Source organism: Rana temporaria, chromosome 2, assembly GCF_905171775.1.
Source record: "Rana temporaria chromosome 2, aRanTem1.1, whole genome shotgun sequence".
Lineage (NCBI taxonomy): Eukaryota > Metazoa > Chordata > Amphibia > Anura > Ranidae > Rana > Rana temporaria.
In genome coordinates this window covers 43,618,947-43,643,821 of record NC_053490.1, presented here as the reverse complement: position 1 = coordinate 43,643,821, position 24,875 = coordinate 43,618,947, and the positions used below count along the sequence as shown (strand labels likewise).

Sequence of the window (24,875 nt, the reverse complement as noted above, 5' to 3'; positions counted from 1 at the left end):
ATGATAGGAAATCTTATACTCTACATTGTGACATCAAAAAATGGGGGTTTACATCCACTTTAAGGTACACTCACTTCTTTGGTCACTGCATATAACCGTTGTCCGTTTTCTCGGCAAAGAAGGAGTTCTAAAATCTGTGTGAGGGAGTTTCCATTTTGCTTGTGGGCATTGTGAAGCCCACAAGCAATCACTTCCTGTAAGCGGTGAATGCCGAACCCCCAGCATTCACCACTCATTCTCGCGCCTGCGCAGTGTTTATGGCGGGCAGCGCTGTAAACTAAATGGTTGCCATCACAACGGGCGGCGTCATTCATAGTTCACGCCCCGTTGTGATGGTATGCACAAAAAAATTAAAAATAAAACATCAATTGTAGTGCAGTCCGTTGGATTGCTTGCTTTGCCTCCTGTGTGCAGGTAGCTAATGGCAATATTTACCTGCATGCCTTTTTTTTAAATGGCGCAATTAGAGATGCCCTTGTCACGTGACTGGCGTCACGTGATATGTATAATCTCTTGAGATTTCGCAGCACGGAGACCCACAATGTATCTTAGGAAGCACAACACTGTGCTCCCAGAAAACACTGCAGCTAAGTCCCACATTGCATTGTGGCAACGGGGAAAGGCTTGAAAACGCCTACTCCCGCAGGAGGGGAATCCCGGAAGTCGCTTTATGAAAGGCAATATTAAGGTATTTACATATGCAAAAAAAAATTATAATCTTGTGCCTTTGGATGATGTACATACAGGCATACCCCACTTTTAAGTACACAATGGGGTGTATTTACTAAAGCTGGAAAAAGCAAAATTGGGCTCACTTCTGCATAGAAACCAATGAGCTTCTAACCCCAGCTTGTTCAATTAGGCCCCATGCACACGAGACGCTGCTAAACTCGAGTTCAGAGGCATTTGGGCATTTTTTTCAACTGCCCCTGAACACATTTAATGTTATCCTATGTGTCCATGCACACAATCACGTTTTTTGGCGTTTCAAAGCAGTTGGGTTTAGGGCCGTTTTTCCAAACCCAAAATTTTGGGTTCAGAGGCTTTCAGCTTTCGCGTTTTAGACGCAAATCGCGGCAAATCGTGGCAAATCGCGGCAAAACGCGATACCGGCGTTTTGCCGCGATTTCGTTTATAGGCGTTTTTAAAGGTGACCTATTTTTTTACATTAGAAATCTCAAAAATGATGGCAAATGATGAAAAACCATAAAAAAAAACATAAAAAATGTAATTGCTTGCATTGCATTGTGGACAATCCACAACTTGTGGCAGGTCACGTGGCCAGTGGACAATCCACAACTTGTGGCAGGTAACATGGCCAGGTGACGTGGCAAGTGTACAATCCACAACTTGTGGTAGGTGACGTGGCCAGGTGACGTGGCAGGTGATGTGGCCAGGTGACGTGGCAGGTGACGTAGCCAGGTGACATGGCAAGTGGACAATCCACAACTTGTGGCAGGTAACGTGGCCAGGTGACATGGCAGGTGACGTGGCTTGGTGACGTGGCCAGTGGACAATCCACAACTTGTGACAGGTGACGTGGCCAGTTGACGTGGCAGGTGACGTGGCCAGTGGACAATCCACAACTTGTGGCAGGTGACGTGGCCAGGTGATGTGGCAGGTGACGTGGCCAGGTGACATGGCAAGTGGACAATCCACAACTTGCGGCAGGTGACGTGGCCAGGTGACGTGGCCAGTGGACAATCCACAACTTGTGGCAGGTGGGGTGGCCAGGTGACATGGCAGATGACGTGGCAAGTGGACAATACACAACTTGAGGCAGGTGACGTGGCAAGTGGACAATCCACAACTTGTTGTAGGTGACGTGGCCAGGTGATGTGGCAGGTGACGTGGCCAGGTGCCGTGGCCAGTGGACAATCCACAACTTGTGGCAGGTGGCGTGGCCAGGTGACGTGGCAAGTGGACAATTCACAACTTGGCAGGTGACGTGGCCAGTTGATGTGGCAGGTGACGTGGCCAGTGGACAATCCACAACTTGTGGCAGGTGACGTGGCCAGGTGACGTGGCAGGTGATGTGGCCAGGTGAGGTGGCCAGGTGACATGGCAAGTGGACAATCCACAACTTGTGGCAGGTGACGTGGCCAGGTGACATGGCAGGTGACGTGGCAGGTGGCGTGGCCAGTGGACAATCCACAACTTGTGGCAGGTGACGTGGCCAGGTGACGTGGCCAGGTGACGTGGCCAGGTGACATAGCCAGGTGACGTGGCCAGTGGACAATCCACAACTTGTGGCAGGTGGCGAGGCCAGGTGATGTGGCAAGTGGACAATTCACAACTTGGCAGGTGACGTGGCCAGTTGATGTGGCAGGTGACGTGGCCAGTGTACAATCCACAACTTGTGGCAGGTGATGTGGCCAGGTGACGTGGCAGGTGATGTGGCCAGGTGATGTGGCAGGTGACGTGGCCAGGTGACGTGGCAAGTGACACGCTAAATACACGTACACTGCTGCTCTCTCAGCTGCTCTGGTCTCACAAAATAGCTGAAATGGTTAAATAATATTGTTTTTTGAGCTTAGGGAGGGTCTTATGATGTTTGTTAACCAAATGCTTATAAATGCAAACGCGGTAAAACGCGGTAAATCGCGGTAAAACGCCGCGAAATTCGCGGCAAAAACGGGCGTTTTAAACGCCGTTTTTTGCGTTTGAAAACTTGTGTTTAGATGAGTTTGCATTTGCTTCTCGTGTGCATGGGGCCTTAAGCTTTTGTAATAAAACCTGGGAGTTCATTGGTTTCTATGCAGAAGTGAGACTGATTTGGTGATTTCCAGCTTTAGTAAATAAACCCCATTGTGTACTTAAAAGTGGGATATGCCTGTATTGCAGTGGTTGTGTTACACTATAGTTGTGATTTTGGGTGAACCTCCGCTTTAATAGCAGAAACACCCGAAACACCAAGGTGGGCAGAACAAAACCTGAAATTAGGGATGGAAGATTTCATGGCCTGAGCTTCCAAGAGATAGAGGAGTCGAAAAGTGACCCAGCCCATCAGAACTCTACAACTAAAATATACTTTTTGGATGGACCTTGTTTCATGGTAGCAGCAAACCATGCAAATAGAATATAATTGGGAACAGACACCCATATAAATTATCACCTCTGCCTCCCATTTTGCTTGCTACAGCAACTCTTGAGGATAAGTGCAAGCTTTATATAGAACATAGTGCCACACAGCTTTTTTTCGTAGATAATTTAGCTTGCTAATTGTCATCCATAAAGTAATAATGTATCCATCGCAAAAGTTAAGGATGAATGAAGATATTTAACCTCAGCCTACCCCACATTTAATAATACCAATAAAGAGAAACAGAGGAGAACAAAAGGACTCACTTTTCCCGTGCAATGGCTCAGACAAAAAGCTTGTAATGAATCATTAAATGGACATAATAGGCTGCATAAAAAAACAATAACTGACATTATCAGAGTCACAAGTAATCGGAAAATGGCTCGTTGAGTAGAGATGTGGACAAAGGATGCCTCCACACTCATAGGCGATTGGGGTGCATTTTATGATGTTTCAGTCTATGGTTCTATTTGCCTGCAGCTGATAAGTGTTCACCGCAGGTCATTGGCGACATAATTAAACTTTCAACAAGTAAAATCAGTAAGCCGTTCCTGCAGCCCAAGAATACTGTGATTGTACTAAAGTCATAAAATCAACTATTTTTACTTTTAGGATGGCTAAAATTAAGGTACTTTGCCGCCAAAGTCATAAGGATCTTTAAAGGGGTACTAAAGGTTTGAGTAAAAAATAATGAAATAACAAACATGTCATACTTACCCTAAGTCCATGGCAGTATTGACCTTTCAGGCCATTTGGCAGAATTAAAGCGGTAGTTCCCCCTCCAAATTTTTTTTACCCTTAGTCTGATGCTCATTTTGTCTAGGGGAATCGGCTAGTTGTTTTAAAATCGACGCTGTACTTACCGTTGTAGAGAGCGATCTTCTCCACCGCTTCCGGGTATGGGTCTTCGGGAGTGGGCGTTCCTTCTTGATTGACAGGCTTCCGACGGTCGCATCCATCGCGTCACGAGTAGCCGAAAGAAGCCGAACGTCGGCGCGGCTCTATACGGCGCCTGCGCACCGACGTTTGGCTACTTTCGGAAAATCGTGACGCGATGGATGCGACCGTCGGAAGCCTGTCGGAAGACTGTCAATCAAGAAGGAACGCCCATCCCCGAAGACCAAACCCGGAAGCGACGGAGAAGATCGCTCTCTACAACGGTAAGTACAGCGTCGATTTTAAAACAACTAGCCGATTCCCCTAGACAAAATGAGCATCAGACTAAGGGTAAAACATTTTTGGAGGGGGAACTACCGCTTTAAGCCTCGTACACACGTCCGAGGAACTCGACAGGGGAAACACATTGTTTTGCTCGTCGAGTTCCTTGTGAAGCCGTCAAGGATCTCGGCGAGCCAAATTTTCCCATTGCCGTCGAGGAAAAAGAAGACATGCTTTCTTTTTGGCCCAACGAGATCCTCAGCGGTTTCCTCGTTGAAAAGTGTACACACGACCGGTTTCCTCGGCAAAAAAAACAGCAAGCTTCTCGGCCGTGTGTACAAGGCCTGAAAGGGCCAAAATGCATGGTGAGAATGGCATATACAGTGAGACAAATAAGCATTTGAACACCCTGCTATTTTGCAAGTTCTCCCACTTGGAAGTCATGGAGGGGTCTGAAATTGTCATCGTAGGTGCATGTCCACTGTGAGAGACATAATCAAAAAAAAAATTCCAGAAATCACAATTTATGATTTTTTAACTATTTATTTGTATGATACAGCTGCAAATAAGTATTTGAACACCTGTCTATCAGCTAGAATTCTGACCCTCAAAGACCTGTTAGTCTGCCTTTAAAATGTCCACCTCCACTCCATTTATTATCCTAAATTAGATGCACCTGTTTGAGGTCATTAGCTGCATAAAGACACCTGTCCACCCCATACAATCAGTAAGAATCCAACTACTAACATGGCCAAGACCAAAGAGCTGTCCAAAGACACTAGAGACAAAATTTTACACCTCCACAAGGCTGGAAAGGGCTACGGGGAAATTGCCAAGCAGCTTGGTGAAAAAAGGTCCACTGTTGGAGCAATCATTAGAAAATGGAAGAAGCTAAACATGACTGTCAATCTCCCTCGGACTGGGGCTCCATGCAAAATCTCACCTCGTGGGGTCTCAATGATCCTAAGAAAGGTGAGAAATCAGCCCAGGACTACACGGGAGGAGCTGGTCAATGACCTGAAAAGAGCTGGGACCACCGTTTCCAAGGTTACTGTTGGTAATACACTAAGACGTCATGGTTTGAAATCATGCATGGCACGGAAGGTTCCCCTGCTTAAACCAGCACATGTCAAGGCCCGTCTTAAGTTTGCCAATGACCATTTGGATGATCCAGAGGAGTCATGGGAGAAAGTCATGTGGTCAGATGAGACCAAAATAGAACTTTTTGGTCATAATTCCACTAACCGTGTTTGGAGGAAGAAGAATGATGAGTACCATCCCAAGAACACCGTCCCTACTGTGAAGCATGGGGGTGGTAGCATCATGCTTTGGGGGTGTTTTTCTGCACATGGGACAGGGCGACTGCACTGTATTAAGGAGAGGATGACCGGGGCCATGTATTGCGAGATTTTGGGCAACAACCTCCCTCCCTCAGTTAGAGCTTTGAAGATGGGTCGAGGCTGGGTCTTCCAACATGACAATGACCCGAAGCACACAGCCAGGATAACCAAGCAGTGGCTCTGTAAGAAGCATATCAAGGTTCTGGCGTGGCCTAGCCAGTCTCCAGACCTAAACCCAATAGAGAATCTTTGGAGGGAGCTCAAACTCCGTGTTTCTCAGCGACAGCCCAGAAACCTGACTGATGTAGAGAAGATCTGTGTGGAGGAGTGGGCCAAAATCCCTCCTCCAGTGTGTGCAAACCTGGTGAAAAACTACAAGAAACGTTTGACCTCTGTAATTGCAAACAGAGGCTACTGTACAAAATATTAACATTGATTTTCTCAGGTGTTCAAATACTTATTTGCAGCTGTATCATACAAATAAATAGTTAAAAAAATCATACATTGTGATTTCTGGATTTTTTATTTTTTATTATGTCTCTCACAGTGGACATGCACCTACGATAACAATTTCAGACCCCTCCATTATTTCCAAGTGGGATAACTTGCAAAATAGCAGGGTGTTCAAATACTTATTTTCATCACTGTACCTATAATCAAATTTTGATTGATGACTGTATACCTTGACACCTTTGTGGGGCACTCCATTTTATCATTGCTATTTCATATACCAATAGTCATACCACAGCATTATCATGCCTTGCGTGTATTGCTCACCATGACTACAATCACACGTCAGTGCTCGAGCTTATACTATATGACTATTGTAGAGACATTAGACTGCCATCTCCAGGGGGTCAAGGACTGATCTCATTAGCTCTACATGCTGTATAAAGCACATTTGATTTTTTATAAATATAGTAAATTATTTATAAAGTGCTGACAACTTCCACATAAATTTACAGTACATATTATTCCTTTGCCACCGGCTCTTACACTTTAAATCAAATGTAAATCCAATCACCAAATCAGGTGACAATATCTGCCAATTACTCTCCTGTGTTGTCACGTGGGATTCTATAGAAACTACAATGCTCTGGCATGGGAAATCAAAACCCTGCCTCTAGCAAGATGGCCGTCTCCACAGTGCAGAACAAGGCATGGTAGGCCAGTAATGAGTGAATGATCAGCTGCAGGGAGACTACAGACAAAACTCTTGACTGCTCCTTTGCCCTCTGCCTACCTTTTTATGGGCACAGCTTTCAGTGTTCAGTTCCTCTTTGAAGTGAAATTAAACCCCAAATTGCATATATTGCAGCTTACCAATCATTAGATGTGGTTGCTGCATTACTTTTCTTTTTTATGTTTTTTCCTCTGTTTTCACATGGTGATGGCCAGTAACACATCTTCTGTATTTGAGTGCCTACACACTGAAGGATGAAGGAGCAACAGAGACACAATTGGACAGCAGCATTGTCATTCTGGGAGGAGGGCGGTGTGAGATTTCTAGCAGAATTAGATACACTGACATGTGGAAGTCAAACTCCAGCTTACACTTTTTATGCAGTTACACTAAGTTTTCTTCCTTTTGTGATGAACGGTTTATATGAATTTAAAAGCTGATTCTATTCTACAGTATGTATGCATTCATACAGACACATATTTGGGTCAGTTTAGATTTGGCTGGAAGTCAATGAACCCTCCAGATTGTGGGGAAAAAACTAAAGTACCAAACGAAAAGCCCCACCAACACAACACAGGGCATATCAATTCCATACAGGCTAGTAGAAACTGACCTGCAAGAACTTTGACCATGTTTTTTGATATCACAATGTACAGTATAAGATTTCCTATCATCTGTGCCCAGTCTTGCCACACAGAGTTAATCCAGCTCTGAGCAATCCTCTTTTATTGTTCAGTAAAATAAAACGGACTCACAGAGAAAAACCTTAGTCCGTTCCGCCCCCTTGCTGTGAGTGACAGGTTATTTACATATCTCATGCACTAGCCTGGAGACCGCCATTATTTTTTAATTCCCACCCCTTTTCTGAAGTCATGTGGTTACTTTTGTGGATTTTGACTGGATGTTAGTGCTCATAGCAGAATTTAGTATAAGGAATACACAATAGAAAATGCATGATATCAAGGGGAGTGTAGAAGAGGGCGGGGAGTCTACTGACATCACGACTCCACCCACCGAGCTCCAGACAACAGACCCACCCACAGAATTTGCAGTTTTTCAGTTCTTATAACAGACAGAGGGGAGACATTTGATAGGTAAGGATACATGCAGGAGGCATTTATATCCTTATAGATCAGCACTATGGCAGTAGTTTAAAAAGGATGAGAGTGGGTTTACATCTACTTTAACCATGTAGCACTATGCTAATCTCACATACACATCTACAATGGTAGACACACATATTTGGATCAGTTTATTAGATTTAGGTGGAAGCCAATGTACCCTCCAGATTGTGGGAAAAAAACGAAAGCACCAAAAGAAAAGCCCCACCAACACAAGCTCCATACAATGTCCCTAGTAGGAACTGACCTGCAAGAACTTTAACCATGTAGCACTATGCTAATCTCACGTACACATTCATAACGCTACATACAGACTAATTTGGGTCAGTTTAGACTCAGGCAGAAGCCAATGAACCCTTGCAGATTGTGGGAAAAAACTAAGGCCTTGTTCACACGACCGAGAAACTAGTCGTAAAAGAAACATTGTTTTCCTCAACAAGTTCCTTGTCAGGCTTGTAAAAGTTTGGTGAGAGACGATTCGTGCTGTTCAGTCTGTTACAGCGTGACGAATGTGTTATCTCCATTACGAACGCTACTTTTACCGAAGGTACTCTCCTGTCTCATACTTTATTCTGAGCATGCGCGGGTTTCTAAGCATACACCAGCCCGACGAGAAACACGACGAGGAAATTGAGAACTTGTTCTCTTTTTTTGAGGAAATTGAGACTCCCGACGAGAAAAAAGAGAACTTGTTCTCTTTTTTTCTCGTCAAGATCCACAACAGTTTTCAGGACGAAAAACATACACACGACTGTTTTCCTCAGCAAAAAAGCTCTGCCAGTATTTTTCTTGATGGATTTTGTCGAGGAAAACGGTCGTGTGTACGAGGCCATAAGCATCAAAAGAAAAGCCCCACCAATATGGAGCATATAATCTCAATACAGACAAGGGGCCAGATCCACGAAGCAGTTACGCTGGCGTATCTATTGATACGCCGCGTAACTTCTATTTTGCTCCGGCGTATCTTTGTTTTGTATCCACAAAACAAGATACGCCTGAAGCTGGGCTAGATCCGACTGGCGTACGTCTTAGTACTCCGTCGGATCTAAGGTGCATATTTACGCTGGCTGCTAGGTGGCGCTTCCGTCGGTTTCCACGTCGAGTATGCAAATTAGCTAGATACGCCAATCCACAAACGTACGTCCGGCCGGCGCATTTTTTACGTCATTTTCGTAAGGCTTTTTCCGGCGTAAAGTTACCCCTGCTATATGAGGCGTAGCCAATGTTAAGTATGGATGTCGGGCCAGCGTCGAATTTTTCGTAATTTAAATCGTTTGCGTAAAACGTTCGCGAATAGGGCTTTGCGTAGAATTACGTTCACATCTAAAGCATTGGCTTGTTGCGGGTTAATTTGGAGAATGCGCACTGGGACACCACTACGGACAGGGCATGCGCCGTTAAAAAAAACGTCATTTACGTGGGGTCAAGACGTATTAACTTAAAACACGCCCACAACTTAGTGATTTGAATTGCGTGCCCTTACGCCAACACATTTACACTACGCCGCCGTAACTTACGGCGCAAATTCTTTGTGGATACGGGAAATACGCTGTAAGTTACGGCGGCATAGTGGATCTGAGATACACTACGCCGGACTTACAAATGCGCCGCGCTACGTGGATCTGGGCCAAGGTCTCTAATAGGAACTGACCTGCAAAACCTTTAACCATGTAGCTCCATTGAAATCTCACACGCACACCCACAATGGTATACCTTCTGTTTACCATGTTTGTAGATGAAAAAAAAAAATTTCCTTTCGTCTACTCTGAAAGCTCAGCATACACACTGAAAATGCATTTATTCAAGATGTGAGGAATGTTATTCACCTTCTGTCTGAAGGAGAGGTAATCACTTTACCAAACATGGCCTTGAGCAATGATGTATTAAGCAGGAGCGTAGACTAGGCATGCATTTCATTCAAGCTCTGGAAACATCCATCAATCTCTAAGAACCTTGCTCTGATGATAACTTATACATTAGGAAAGTTGGTTTCTGTAAAATCATGGGTCACACACCAGAGGTCAACAGAGGAAGATGATCGAGTTACTGATGTAGCTCAGCTCAGTCTGAGGGGTAATTAGCAACAAAAGATGTTGTTACGTATTTACTCAGACAGGAAACAAGGTAGCAACGTAATGACTCCAACATACGTCTACCCATGTAACTGATCTGTCGTTGCGATCTTTCAAAGAGGGGTGTTATGTTTAAACCTGATAGCTCTGGTTGTACGAGATATGTCTTATGGATCCCCAATTCACCTGTGACTAATCAGACGGTATTTACGGGTGTCATGAGTCATGACGGTTTTTCTGGACAAATGGTAAACCAATCTTTGAAACAATATTATCAGAGTATAATATTATTAATCAGTGAACCGTGAAAAAATACATTTGAATGACGGGTAATGGGAACCATCTGCTGGTGGACAGATTTATGAAGGAGTGATCATGTGATTGTATAAGAAGTATGAATGGACAAGATGACACGATCGTCTACTCTAGACAAAGAGGGGGGGGGGCTGACTATATGTGTTGTCTATATGTTGGAGCTACGGCTGCCCATACTAAGCAATGGGGTAGATTCAGTAAGATTTGCGCAGTTTTTACGTAGGCGCAGGGTACCGTTTTTGCCCTGCGCCCCCGCAAATTATCTGCGTTACCCTCGATTCACGGAGCAGTAGCTCCGTAAATTGCGTGGGCGGTCCGGCAAAATGCCCGGCGTAAGCGCGCGCAATTTAAATTATCCCGTAGGGGGCGGGAATCATTTAAATTAGGTGCGTTCCCGCGCCGAGCGTAGGACGCATGCTCCGTCGGGAAACTTTCCCGACGTGCATTGCGGCAAATGACGTCGCAAGGACGTCATTTGCTTCAAAGTGAACGTGAATGGCGTCCAGCGCCATTCACGATTCACTTACACAAACAACGTAAAATTTAAACTTCGCGACGCGGGAACGACGGGCATACGTAACATTGGCTGCCCCTGCTATTAGAAGGGGCAGCCTTACGCGAAACCCGACGGACGGAAACGACGGAAACTGCGTACGCAGGGCTCGCGTAACGTTGTGAATCGGCGTTAGTATGCAATTTGCATACTATACGCTGACCACAATGGGAATGCCCCCTAGCGGCCAACGTAAGAATGCAGCCTACGATATGACTGGCATAAGAGCCTTATGCTAGTCATATCTTAGGCCCCATACACACGATAGAATCCATCCGCAGATAAATCCCAGCAAATGGGTTTCTGCGGATAGATCCTATGGTGTGTACACGCCAGCGGATCCGTTTCCGCGGAGAAATCTCCTCTGGGATGGATTCCAGCAGATCGGATATTTGCTGACATGCACAACAAATCCATCTGCTGGAATCCATTCCAACGGATGGATCCGCTCGTCTGTACAGACTTACCGGATCCATCCGTCCAAAGGGATTCCCCGCACGCGTCGTAATGATTTGACGCATGCGTGGAATTCCTTATATGACAGCGTCGCGCCCGTCGCCGCGTCATAATAGCGGCGACGGCGCGACACGTCATCGCCAGAGGATTTCAGCGCGGATTTCAATGCGATGGTGTGTACACGCCATCGCATAGAAATCTTCTGAAATCCTCGAGAGGATTTATCCGCGGATACGGTCCGCTGGACCGTATCTGCGGATAAATCCTCTCGTGTGTATGGGGCCTTAGGCTGCCGTCGGCGTAACGAGGTTCCTGAATAGGGAGCATTCGTAACGCCGGCGCAAGTAAGCAATTGCGCTGCGTAACTATGGTTACGCAGACGCAATTGCTTCTTGAATCTAGGCCATAGCCTATAACCTTCCACCGCAATGATTAGGAGATCACAATTAGGCAGGGTTCAATCCCTTACAGAGTTGTTACCGTTTCCAATTTTCAGGAATGGCTCTGGGTCTCCAAAATTTGGCCCTGGAATTTTTATTCAATGGAAATACTTCTACATTTCACTTACTAGTTTTAAGTATGTCATTCCTCGATTTATTATTGAAAGCGTATCTATGGTAAATCATTGATTCAGTTGCACGTTGTGTTTCAATTATTTCTAGTCTACTTTATTACTCTGAATTGTCTTGAAGTTTTTAAACTTTGTGAAGATCCCCACGCCTTTACTTCCTTAAAGCGGAGTTCCACCCAAAAATGGAAATTCCGCTTTTCGAAATTCCCCCCCCCCCCCTCCGGTGTCACATTTGTCACCTTTCAGGGGGGAGCAGGTACCTGTCTAATACAGGTATTTTTATCCCACTTCCGGGCATAGATAGCCGAGCCACCCACGGCTATCTACGCCATGTCCGGCGCCTCCTCCGTCCCCCCGCTGTCTTCTGGGAGATACATAGGTCCCAGAAGACAGCAAGGACCAGTAGGATCCTGCACCTTGAGTCGTGCACGCGCAGTAGGGAACCAGGCTGTGAAGCCGCAAGGCTTTACTTTCTGATTCCCTTACCGAAGATGGCAGCACCTCCACCCGAGAGCCGAGGGACAGATCAACTTCGGAACAGGTACAGTAAGTTTCCTTATTTTAAAAGTCAGCAGCTGCAGTATTTGTAGCTGCTGACTTAAAAAAAAAAATTGGGGCGGAACTCTGCTTTAACCACTTAAGAACCAGCGTGCACACATATACGTCGACAGAATGTCACGTACAGGCAAATAGGCATACAGGTACGTCCCTTTAAATTTGCCGCCGTGTGGTCAAGAGCTCCGTGACCGTGCCCACGGGACCCGTGGACTTGATGTCCGCCGGTGTCCCGTGATCGGGTCACGAAGCTGAAGAACGGGGAGATGTCAGTGTAAACACAACATCTTCCCATTCTTCCTAGTGACAGGTCACTGATTGTCTTGGGAACAGCGATCAGTGATGAGTCACTGGTAGCTCCTCCCCCTAACAGTTAGAATCACTCTCTAGGACACACTTAACCCCTACAGCACCACCTAGTGGTTAACCCCTTCACTGCCAGTGTAATTCTCACAGTAATCAGTGCATTTTTATAGCACTGATCGTTGTAAAAATTACAATGGTCCCAAAATGGCGTAAAAAGTGTCTGATGTGTCCGCCATAATGATGTTGCAATCACGATAAAAATCGCTGATCGCCGCTATTACTAGTAGAAAAAAAAATACATAAATAAAAATGCCATACAACTATCCCCTATTGTGTAAACGCTATAACTTTTACGTAAACCAATCAATAAACGCTTATTGCGTCTTTTTTACTAAAAATATGTAGAAGAATACATATTGACCTAAATTGAGAAAAGAATCGACTTTAAAAAAAAAAAATGTGAAATTTATTATAGCAAAAGTACAAAATATTTTTTTTTTTAATTGTCGCTATATTTTTGTTTATAGCGCAAAAAATTAAAACTGGAGAGGTGATCAAATACCACCAAAAGAAAGCTCTATTTGTAGGAAAAAAAAAGGACGTCAATTTTGTTTGGGAGCCACTTTGCACGACCGCGCAATTATCAGTTAAAGCGACGCAGTGCCGAATCGCAAAAGGTGGCCTGGTCTTTGGCCAGCCAAATGGTCCGGGGCTTAAGTGGTTAAATTCTGTGACACATTGTCACTATGCCCTGTGGGTAGGCACTGCTGTGTCACACATTTCACAGAGCCTGCCTTGTGATCTACAGAGGTGCTGAGAGGAGGTGTTTCAGGAGGCGGAGTCAGTAAAGGATTCAGGGGTTGGAGGCAGCACAGTACCATGGGATATGTAGTCCTTGTACATTTATAGTAAACAGCAGAGGAGAAGCTGCAAAGCATGCAAGGAATACAGGAAGTTGTGGAAAGAGATGGCCAGAAGACAGGCACCACTCATAAGATGAAAGGAATTTTTTTCAAGTAATCTTATATTTGATTGTCCTGTTCAGCTACATTCTGTGCTGTTATTACAATGCTGATGTTATAAAAATGAAACTGCATGCTGTGACCATAGAACTCCTATAACCTAAAAAGCAGAACTTATTTTACTTTGCTACTGACATCCGACTTTTGCATTTCCATTGTGCAGTGTATATATATTCATCCCAAGGCTCTAGGGTGGATTACATGATTCGCTTGTCACTGAGAGCTATCATCCCCTTTCATCTGTACATTACATTTGAGGGGTTTTAAAGAATTAATCTATACAAGGCTGATTAGCTTGAGCTTAAAGTACGGGTCAATAAACAGCAACATGAAGGTGAGGAGCAAAACACAATGTTTTATATAGAGTTGCTGGCTTCATAAAACTTCAATCGGCGCTGACAACCTGCAAATGTGTTAAAAGGGTTCAAAACCAAACAAGGTCTCAGTATATATTTTTTTACATTCCTGTGCCTACACGTTACGATTTGCGACTCCATTTTTTTTCAAATACTTTGAAATACCCTTCATCTAATTTATAAAAATGCTACTTCAAGTCCTCATAATGCAGTGTTCTGTGCTGGCATAGCTGAGTGACAGCCACACCTATCACAAGTGTTCTTACAGGGAGAAGAGGAGGGGGCATGTCTGACCAGCTTTGTTAAATTCTGCTCCCTTCACGGTCCGGAGCTTTAGTGAGCACTGGAGGGGCAGAGAGCTGCTGCTCTCAGCTCCAAGTGGACCCTAGAACTGATCAGATGAATGTATGTATGTTTTATTTTATTTTATTTCCACACTTCTATTTGAATTTGTTAGTCAGGTCTATCTAACTCTGCTAGTCTAAGGCTGCATTCACACCTGAGCGTCGGTCGTTCGGTCGTTTTTTTCAGGCGTTTTGTCGCGCGTATTTGCGCGTTTGCATACAGCGTCGTGCGACGTTTTTGTATTTCGGCGTTTTTTATTTTAGCCAATAGGAAAAATGATCATCTTTTCATCACTTGTTGCTATGTTGGTAGATTTTTTTAATCTTCTGCCTGGGCAGCAAACGCCCGTTGTCGCGCGATACGCTCAATTTGCGCGTTTCCCATTACTTTCTATGGGAAAAAAAACGCTCAAATACGCCCAAACCGCACGATACGCACGACAAAAAAAGGTCCGGGACTTGTTTGAGCTTCGCGCGACAGGCGTTTGGGCGTTCAGGTGTGAACAGTCACCATAGGGAATAATGTTAATTCTCCCCTCTGGCGTTTGTGAGCAGTGCGCTTCAGGCGTAAAAACGCCTAGGTGTGAATGGGGCCTAACACTCTCCTCCCCCAAGGCTGACAATGTTGCTGTCCAAGCGTGCCTCCATGGCTCCTCCATCCAGGCTGGAAACACCCTAAGGCCCCGTACAGACGACCGAACATGTCTGCTGAAACTGGTCCGCGGACCAGTTTCAGCAGACATGTTCGGTCGTGTGTAGGCCCGAGCGGGCAGGATTCCAGCAAACATTTGCCCGCCGGGCCTTTTCCCAGCGGGCAAATATTTCCGGACTTGTTTTAAAACAGCCCGCTGGAATCCTGTCCCCTCGGACATGTTCGGTCGTCTGTACAGACCTATCGTACATGTCCGAGCGCCCGCCATCCCTTCGCATGCGTCGAATGACTTCAACGCATGCGTGGAAGCATTTAACTGGCAGGGCCGCCCACGTCGCCGCGTCATCGTCGCGGCGACGGTGCGGACACGCCCCGCGTATTGTTTACTCGCGTATTTCTGTGTGATGGTGATTACAGCCACCATACAGAAATCCCCGGGCATACATGTACGGTGAAAACGGTCCGGCGGACCGGTTTCATCGTACATGTATGCTCGTCTGTACGTGGCATAAGACAGAAAATGTACTACTGGCCGAATCACCAGGTGAAAATAAAGACAAAAAAGCCTAAAAAGAAAACAAATGCAGCCACTACATCTAGGAAAGGCGTAAAATGCAATATATCACATTTTTGTTTTTGGGTTTATTACTGGTTTTAGCTTGAAATACATATTCCAATTTTACTTTACTATTTGTGTACAATTTAGATTTACCAACAGCTATATAACATGGCCGGGGTGCTATAAACGGCCACTTTGTATTCAAACAGTTTAAATGTACTTTCTTCGGGAGATGTTGCTGCAGCTGTATATTAAAAGGTGAACTAATACCGCGTACACACGGTCAAAATCCGACCGCGTGTAGGCTCCATCGGACATTTGCTGTCGAAACTTCCGACAACAAAAAATTGAGAGCTGGTTCTCAAATTTTCTGACAACAAAAGTTGTTGTCGGAAATTCTGACTGTGTATACACAATTCAACACACAAACATTCTACGCATGCTCGGAATCAATTTGATGCATGCTCAGAATCATTGAACTTTTTCTCGGCTCGTCGTAGTGTTGTATGTCACGCGTTCTTGGCGTTCGCAATTTCCGACAACATTTGTGTGACCGTGTGTATGCAAGACAATATTCAGCCAACATCCGTCGGAAAAAAATCCACGGTTTTGCTGTCGGAATGTCGGATTATGTGTATGCGTCATTACTTGTTAAATTTAGCAGCTACAAACAATGCTGCTGATTTTTAAAAAGCACCTAGGTAAGAACTGCATAAGTGAAAGCAGGTACCGATAAAAATTAATACTTGCCCCCCCCCCCCAAAAAAAACCCCAGAGGAGTGTGTTGTATGTGTGTATTTAGTGTTATATGGAAAATTCAGCTCAGTGGTGAGAGTCCATGCCTGCCCAAACTGTGGTTTTAAGGCTTGCCAGCCCACTTTTATTAAACAAACTTAAAGGAGAAAAGCTTGTTTGACTGTACTTTTCCTGTGGATCACAGGCGTGCAGTTTGTTCTGCACTCCTGTGACCTGTTTTCAGCACACAGCAGGCTGAAGCCCACAGTCAGCTGATGTCACAGAGCTGGTCCAGGCTGGGGAAAAATTGTGACAACATAGTCGAGATCCACCCACAACTCTGGACAGGCACCTGGTTCAGCGCGGCCCCGTGCTGGGGCGGTGACTGTCACCAGCTCTCTGCTCATGGAACTCTGAGAACAGAGCGATCAGCGGTGTTTGATCACTCAGTTCTTAGTCTTTGAGCTGGAACAGATGCAGCACAGAACTGATGCTGAGTCCACCTATGTAAGTATGATTCTTAAAAAATTTAAATTATACTTCTCTTTTAATGTTTAACATAAAACAGTTGTCCTGGTGGGGGATTTTTACGATCAAAACAGGTAAAGGAAAAATGCAGAACCACCTGGCTCCCTCTTTACCAGTTAGGCTTCAACCTTGACTCTTCACTTCTGGTTCCCCAGACTACCTTCCACTACTACTACTACTACTATGTTGCATTCAGCTTCCCAGATCTCCTGGCTCTCTCATCCTTATTTAGTTGCAGCGCCACACTGCACAGGCTTACACTCTGGCCTCTCGATAGGGGCTCTCCTGGCACCCTGGACTCTCACTTCTCTGAGACTTCCAGACTCCCTTAGTTCCCTGGACTCGCCTAGTCATCTCGGCTTTCCCAGTCTCCCAAACTCTCTCAGCCATCTAGACTTGCTCTTAGGTCTCGAACACATGACCAGTTTCCTCGGCAGAATCCATCAAGAAACTTGGTGAGAGAGCTTTTTTGCCGAGGAAACCGGTCGTGTGTACATTTTTCATCGAGGAAACTGTCGAGGAACTCGACGAGCCAAAAAGAGAGCAAGTTCTCTTTTTGCTCGACGGGAGTCTCAAATTGGCTCGTCGAGTTCCTCATCGGGCTGGTTTCCGACGAGAAACTCGAGCGTGTGTATGCTAAGAAACCCTGGCATTCTCATAATAAAGTATGAGACGGGACTAAAAGTAGCATTTGTAATGGAGATAACACATTTTTAAAGCTGTAACAGACTGAAAAGTGCAAATCGTCTCTTACCAAACTTTTACTTAACACGCAAACACATGAGATTAGCAAATCCAGCCCCAAGAGTTGTGCCAGTGGAATCGAAAAATTCCCCTGCCGTTCTATGTGTTGAAGTCACCGCGTTTGAGAATGAGGAGATTTGGTCTTGACTGTGTGTACGCAAAGCAAGCTTGTCGAGTTCCTCGACAAGCCTAACAAGGAACTCGACGAGGAAAATTATGTGTTTCGCCCGACGAGTTACTCTGTCGTGTGTACGAGGCCTTAGCCTATGGACAAGGAAACTCTTCTCCAGCATGGAATGTTGTCTCACTTCTGTCTCCTAACAGGAGTGCACACCTGTCTCCAAACAGGAACCCTGAGCTATGCTCAAGCCTACCATTATAAAGAATGTGTGAACTTCACACACAGCCTGCCAGTTTCCTGTAAGACCTGGACACTGGGTTCGAGATTTCTTCCTTCTCAAAGCACTTTGAAATCTCCAAACTATGAAGCCCAATCCAGGAATACTAAAATCCAGGGAAGCTGTAAATATAGTTTTTACCGCTCATAATCGATACCTGGAGGTCTGCACTCTGCATACATGTGCAAACCCTGTGTCTCTTCTACAACCATTTTCACAGTGGCGAGGCCTCGCATGGTCACATTAGGGTCAGATAAGCAAAGCCAGGATTGTTAGTACAAAGTTGTTTAGATGCCTCAAGACAGATGATTTGTTATAGGTGTTACCTGAGTGCTTGCAACGTTTGTCCCATCTGTGACCTCCACCGTCATATTGTAGCTTGAGCGGAGTTCAGCATCCAGTGGCTTAGCAATCACAATTGTCCCCACTCCTTTTTCAATGTCAAAAGTGCTGTCCACATTGCCACCTGTTACAAGAAGAAACATCAAGTCAAACTCAAGAAAAGGCACACTATTTCTTGGCATATCATCATGAGCAAAGAACTGTCCAATACTCTATTAAAAGTTTGCTTTTAAGTTGCTATTATCGGTTTGTGCAATGTGCATTTTGTTCTGATTGAATGCGGACAAAAAGAAATGTTAGGCTATTTTCTCTTCAGGTTGAATGTTTTTCTTTTTTACAGAATAGAATACATCAGGAAAATACAGCATTATGGCGAATGGAGTCGACAATCACAAGAAGTATTTATTTCCTATGATAATCAGCTCCTTTTAGTGGCTATAATGCAGCATTTTCCTGATTTGCACTATTTTATATTCCACCTGGACAGGAAATAGCCTAATAACGTTGCTCCCATTCACACAGAAAGGACGTATACGCACTTTCAAAGAATGAACAGCTCTATGAATTTTAATTCATACACCGTAAGGGTTTTTTAGTTGCCCTCTGTGGTAATATACTGTGTTATTACTATATATATATATATATATATATATATATATATATATATATATATATATATATACGGTATGTATATATATATATATATATATATATATATATATATATATATATACTGTATACATGTATACTGTATGCATTACTATTTGTAATATATATTTGTAAAATATATAATATATAATAAACATTATAAACATTATATACAACCTTTAATCATTGCTTACCTATCTCTAAAGTAAGTTTCTCTAGTGTTTTGGGGGATTTGGTGAGTGTTCAGGTTGTCACGTCTACTGATTGTTTTGCCGCTATGCTCAGGCTATTGATATTATATGTCTATAAACTTGACTGGACCAATGCAATGCATGGACAGCAACCTCTACAGACATGACCAGCACATTACCCTTTTCATGATTCCACTCCACTTTCAAGACAGCATGAAAATTCCTTTTCCATTAAAGGGCCAGCCATCAAAAATGAATACTTCAGTTAGAGGAAGTCTTTTGAGCTGATTCACCTACTAACTTCTTTTTAGATTTTGTATATTCCAACTGTGACATTTTGGCACTATAGTTCCACTTCCAGCTACTTCAGAGTCTCACTCCTATTAAAACAAGGACCCACCTACTCTTCCAATTACATCTTAAAATGCCAGAAATGAATGCCCCAAGAAAAGGGATATTTCGTAGATGACCATTTAAAAAAGCATTGTTTTGTTCCAAAAATATTTACGTAACAAATGTTTTGACTTTTTCTTTGAATACTTGACCACTGATCATGCATGAACTCCTGCTTTCCTTAGTGTGTTAATTTTTTGTATTTTGTCGTAATTAGGAATATAGTTACATACTGTAGGTACATAATAGGTGAGGTTGACAAAAGACACAAGTCTATCGAGTCCAACCTATGTGTGTGATTATATGTCAGTATTACATTGTATATCCCTGTATGTTGTGGTCATTCTGGTGCTTATCTAATAGTTTTCTAAGTCAACAGTTTTATTTGGACCTTGGTTGACCCTATTTTCAAAATTTAATTGTTGATGTAGTTGCCCAAGCCCCAAACCTGTCATAAATTTTCCGTAATTAGAATTAAAAGAAACATCCCGCAGGACTATTTCTTAAGTTTGTCCATTGATTATAGAGGACCTAAAGGCACAGTCCAACCATTCACAAGGCAACAAATGTGTGGGGTGCTACAAAGAACTTAATAAGCTTATATGGTTAACTCTTCAAACCTTGAATGTTCATGCCAAAGAAAAAAAAAAGTGGGACAATGTCAACAGTCAAGACCTGCCTAATCGATGCTAGCCCCTGGATCTGAGGGCTAGTAAGCATCTACTCGTCATCATTGAGACAGGAGATTGGTTTAAATCCCAAGTTATAGTCACGTTTTCTTTTCTTTTTTTTTTGAAAGCCATGTTTTACAGGATTTTTGTGCATTGATTTGAATTGTTACTACATATGTAGGTAGTTTTACATACATATATTGTATATCTGTGAATGATATTTGTAGCTTTAATATATTGTTACATTTCTGTTTTAGGTTTAGCAGGGATTGTATGCAAAGGCCAAATTAGCTGGAACACAAGCCAAGGAGCAACACCATATTAAAGTCCCGTAACACTCCCCTGCAAGTGTTGGAGCCTGTACAGCGTTACACAATGCCATGCTCAAATGCAATTGATAAGAGTGGAATGTTCTGGATGTTAGATGATACAGCTTGACTCCATTAACTGCATGGCAACACAGCATTTCACAGTGTTCCGTTCCAAATCTCACGACTCCTCATGGCAAACAATGAAAGAGCCGGTTCTATCTGTCAGCGTCTAGTTAGCGGGGATTGAAACAATTGATAGGAAAATTTCTCTTTACACAAGGGAGACTCTATGCAATGAACGCTAGTGAAGCGATGTAAAGAAATTCCCTTCAATTCCTTGTTTTTTCAAGCAGAATGTTGTCACAAACCATTGTATGTCATCCTGGTCCTACACATGATGTTACATTTGTTCCAACAAAGAATGATATATTTTAGATATTGCCTGCAATTAAGGAGCAGAGTGAAAAATATTAACGTTTTTTAATTATAAGTGCCAACCACTCCTGGCAGAAGATTCAACTAAACTCAGCCAAAGTCGTTCCTTCGTATTGAACATTTTTTCTTTTAATGAAATATTTTGAACCAATTAAATCTATGATTTACAGTAGGTTTATACTTTTTTTGGACCCTTATTCTTCTGTTGCAGTACATATGTTTTTTTGGCAGTTCCAGAGATTGCAGAGGAATAAACAGAGTCCTGCAGTCAAGTGGAATGGTAACTACAGGGGTCTGTTACATACATAGTACTGCTGTGCATGCAGTTGATAAGGCACAAAGCATCAGACTGTCTACTTTGTATCTTGGCTTACAAGCTGAAGAATTGGACAAAGCAGACAATACTAGACGAGGGAGCCCATTAAAGTCATAAAAAGTCCTTGATATGTATAATTGAAAATAGTATCCAGATGCTTACATAATCTGGGTAGTGACTGGCTCCCTTTTAAGTGCTGTCACAAAGGCTTTTATAAGTGTCTCTAGAACAAAGTTGCCCCTTCAGAAAAACAGTTAATGCCCAGAGTAAGTTTTTTTTTTTAATATGTAGGCAGAGTATGCCATTTATTCCAATTGTTGCTTGCATAGCAGATAACTGTGGGCCAAATTCACGTAGAATCGCGGCGGCGTAACGTATCGTAGATACGTTACACCGCCGCAAGTTTTCATCGCAAGTGCGTGATTCACAAAGCACTTGCGAGAAAACTTACGCTGGCGGCCACCGGCGTAAGCCCGCGTAATTCAAAGGGGCGTGTGCCATTTAAATTAGGCGCGCTCCCGTGCCGGACCTACTGCGCATGCTCCCTTCTGAATTTCCTGCCGTGCTTTGCGCGAAGTGACGTCATTTATTCGAACTGCGACATGCGTAGCGTACTTCTGTATTCCCGGACGTCTTACGCAAGAAGGAAAAATTTTTAAATTTCGACGCGGGAACGACGGCCATACTTTATACAGCACATACGTGTGCTGTGTAAAGTTAGGGCACCGAAAACGACGACTAACTTTGCGACGGGAAACTAGACTAGCAGCGACGTAGCGAACGCAAAAAAACGTTGTGGATCGCCGTAACAACTAATTTGCATACCCGACGCTGGTTTACGACGCAAATTCCCCCCAGTGGCGGCCGCGGTATTGCATCCTAAGATCCGACAGTGTAAAACAATTACACCTGTCGGATCTAAGGGCTATCTATGCGTAACTGATTCTATGAATCAGTCGCATAGATAGAAACAGAGATACGACGGAGTATCTGAGATACTCCGTCGTATCTCTGCTGTGAATCTGCTCCTGTATTCCTAACTGCAAATGTGGATGTCTCTGTATGCAGGTTTTTTTTTTTTACTTGTTCACTGCATGAGCTAGACCAGTGTTTCCCAACCTCAGTCCTCAAGTACTCCCAACAGGTTATGCAAAATTAAGGAAAAACGCTCTCCAAAATAAAATTGCTTTTATTGTAAAATTAAACAACACACAAAAAGCATGCCACAGCAGACGGGGTAAAAACTGACGCGTTTCACACCAAACTTTAGTGCGTATTCATAGCTAGCTTTTTGTGTGTTTTTTGATTTTACTATTTATTTTTTGGGTGTGGCTGTCCAGAAAGTTTTTCCTTCATTTTGCATCATTCTATGCATTGCCAACACCCGTGGCTTTGGAACAGATGAGGAGACTTTCTGATTAGTATCCTAGAGCGGTGATTTCTCTTTTTCCCAACAGGTTATGTTTTCAGGATTTCCTTTACCTTACAGAAGCGCTTTAAATCAATGTCAATTGCATGATATGTATAACAGCTATTTTATCTAAGGAAAGCTCCAAAAAAATGACCTGTTGGGGCTATTTATGATCTAAGGTTGGGAAACATTGATCTAGACCTTTGTTGCAGGTAGGCAAGGCCCTGGCATACACTGTGACCTTACATTAGGAGTTTTTAGAATCTGGTGATAAGTAAGCACGTCTGTGTGAAACGCATCCACTGAGCACCTTTTTTGGATTGATGTTTGTCATGTTTGCTTGATTTTATGGACTTTTAATAAATTTTCTTGATTTTACTTCCAGATGGGCCGCCATTCTTTTTTTGTTTTCATCAGCAATAGGATTGTTTACACTCACGTTCTGTCCTCATGAAAAAGTTATCATTAACCGGAAGTGATAGAAAATTCATCAATAAATTCACATCTTTAATGGAGTGGGAAAAGGCCAGAACCTCGAACATCTTTTCCTCTGGAACATCCTACCCCAATCTGGTCAGCTATTTTCTACTCTGTCCACTTTTAGGTGATCCCCTTAAAACTCATCTCCTCAGGGACGTTTACCCTGCCTTCAGCTAATAACCAAATCTTCAATATCTCCTATCAGTTCATTCCTTACAGTATTAACCTTTTTTCCCCACCAGCCCCTCCCTATTAGATTGTAAGAAACAGGGTCCCTCCTAATCCTCTTGTATTAAATCGTATTGTTGCTGTATTGTCTCCCTTTATATTGTAAAGCACTGTGCAAACTGTTAGCGCTATCTAAATACTGTATGAAAATATTCCTACCTTTTCATGCCCTATCTAAAAAAAAGGTTTATCTAGAGTTACACTACAGTACAGTCTACAGTTTAAGTGTTATTTAGCTGCCATTAGACTCAATCCACAAAGGATAAGTATTGATTTTTAGCCATATGACTGTAATTTTCAAATTTCATTGGAATCAGCTAAAAATACTGGTCACGTTTCTGAAAATAATTACTTTTCTCTGGGTGTTTTAGGCTCCATTCACATCTAGGCGGACGAAATCGTGGCGTTTTGTCCCGCGAATTGCGGTGGCAAATAGCGGCGTTTTGTACCGCGATTTGCGGCGACAAAACGCCGCGATTGTCCGCCTAGATGTGCCCCTAGGATGTGCCCCTCTATGGAGATGGTTCCCGAACGCCGAAAGCCGCCTGAAAAAAAGGTCCGGGACCTTTTTTCAGGCGCCAGGCAGCAGGCGTACGGTGTTCGGCGTGGAGATGTGAACCATCTCCATAGAGGGCAATGTGTTTCCAGCCCTCTGGCGGCAGCGGCGTCACACTACAGTCGACAAAACGCCTAGGTGTGAATGGGGACTTAGTGTCAATCAAGCCTATTACCATTTAGCAGTTTAGGCTGTGGGAGGCTTTCAAGAGGAACTGAACTCTGGAAATGGTGCTATAAAAGCAGGGAGAAGGCAAATTACTAGTGACTGGTATTAGCTGTAGTCTTCCTGCAACTGATCTTACCCCATCACTGACTTCCCATGCTTTGCTCTGCACAGTCTCTGTGTGAGGGTGGCCATCTTGGTAGAGGCAGGGCTTTACTTCCTCAAGTCAGAACCTCCAGCAAGGAAAACAGTGAGAAATAGAGTGGTGAGATCACAAAATCTCCCTCCATATTTCCTGAGAATAGCAGTGGCCCTCTCCAAGGAAGCAGAACAGGTGGAGGGGAAAGAATATATATTGCTGTACTTGTTTGTTCATAAAATAAATTTCATCGCTCCTGGTGAGGAATACAATGTCCTGTATGAAATCATTGTACAGATGTATTTTAATGAACCAATAATATAATAACAGGATTTTTCAAGGGCAATGATTAAAGGTGATCCCACCACAGACTGCTTTTGGAAAAGGAGGTGTAATTAGGTAAAACAGTCTTTGTGTGAAGTTGGCCATCTTGGTAAAGGCGGGGCTTTACTTCCTCAAGTCAGAACCTCCAGCAAGGAGAACAGTGAGCAATAGAGTAGTGAGGTCACCTAATCTCACTCCAAATTTCCTGAGACTAG

General features: G+C 43.6%; 1 protein-coding gene across 6 annotated transcripts in view; it reads right to left on the bottom strand.

The window, feature by feature from the left end:
• The window catches only part of FAT3 (FAT atypical cadherin 3), a 573,478-nt gene that overhangs the window by 206,024 nt on the left and 342,579 nt on the right, over positions 1-24,875 (bottom strand). For all 6 annotated transcript variants that reach the window (XM_040340131.1, XM_040340132.1, XM_040340133.1 and 3 more), the window contains one exon: positions 18,377-18,516. In XM_040340131.1, the coding sequence (XP_040196065.1) occupies positions 18,377-18,516 (140 nt within the window). The remainder of the gene's footprint in view (positions 1-18,376; positions 18,517-24,875) is intronic.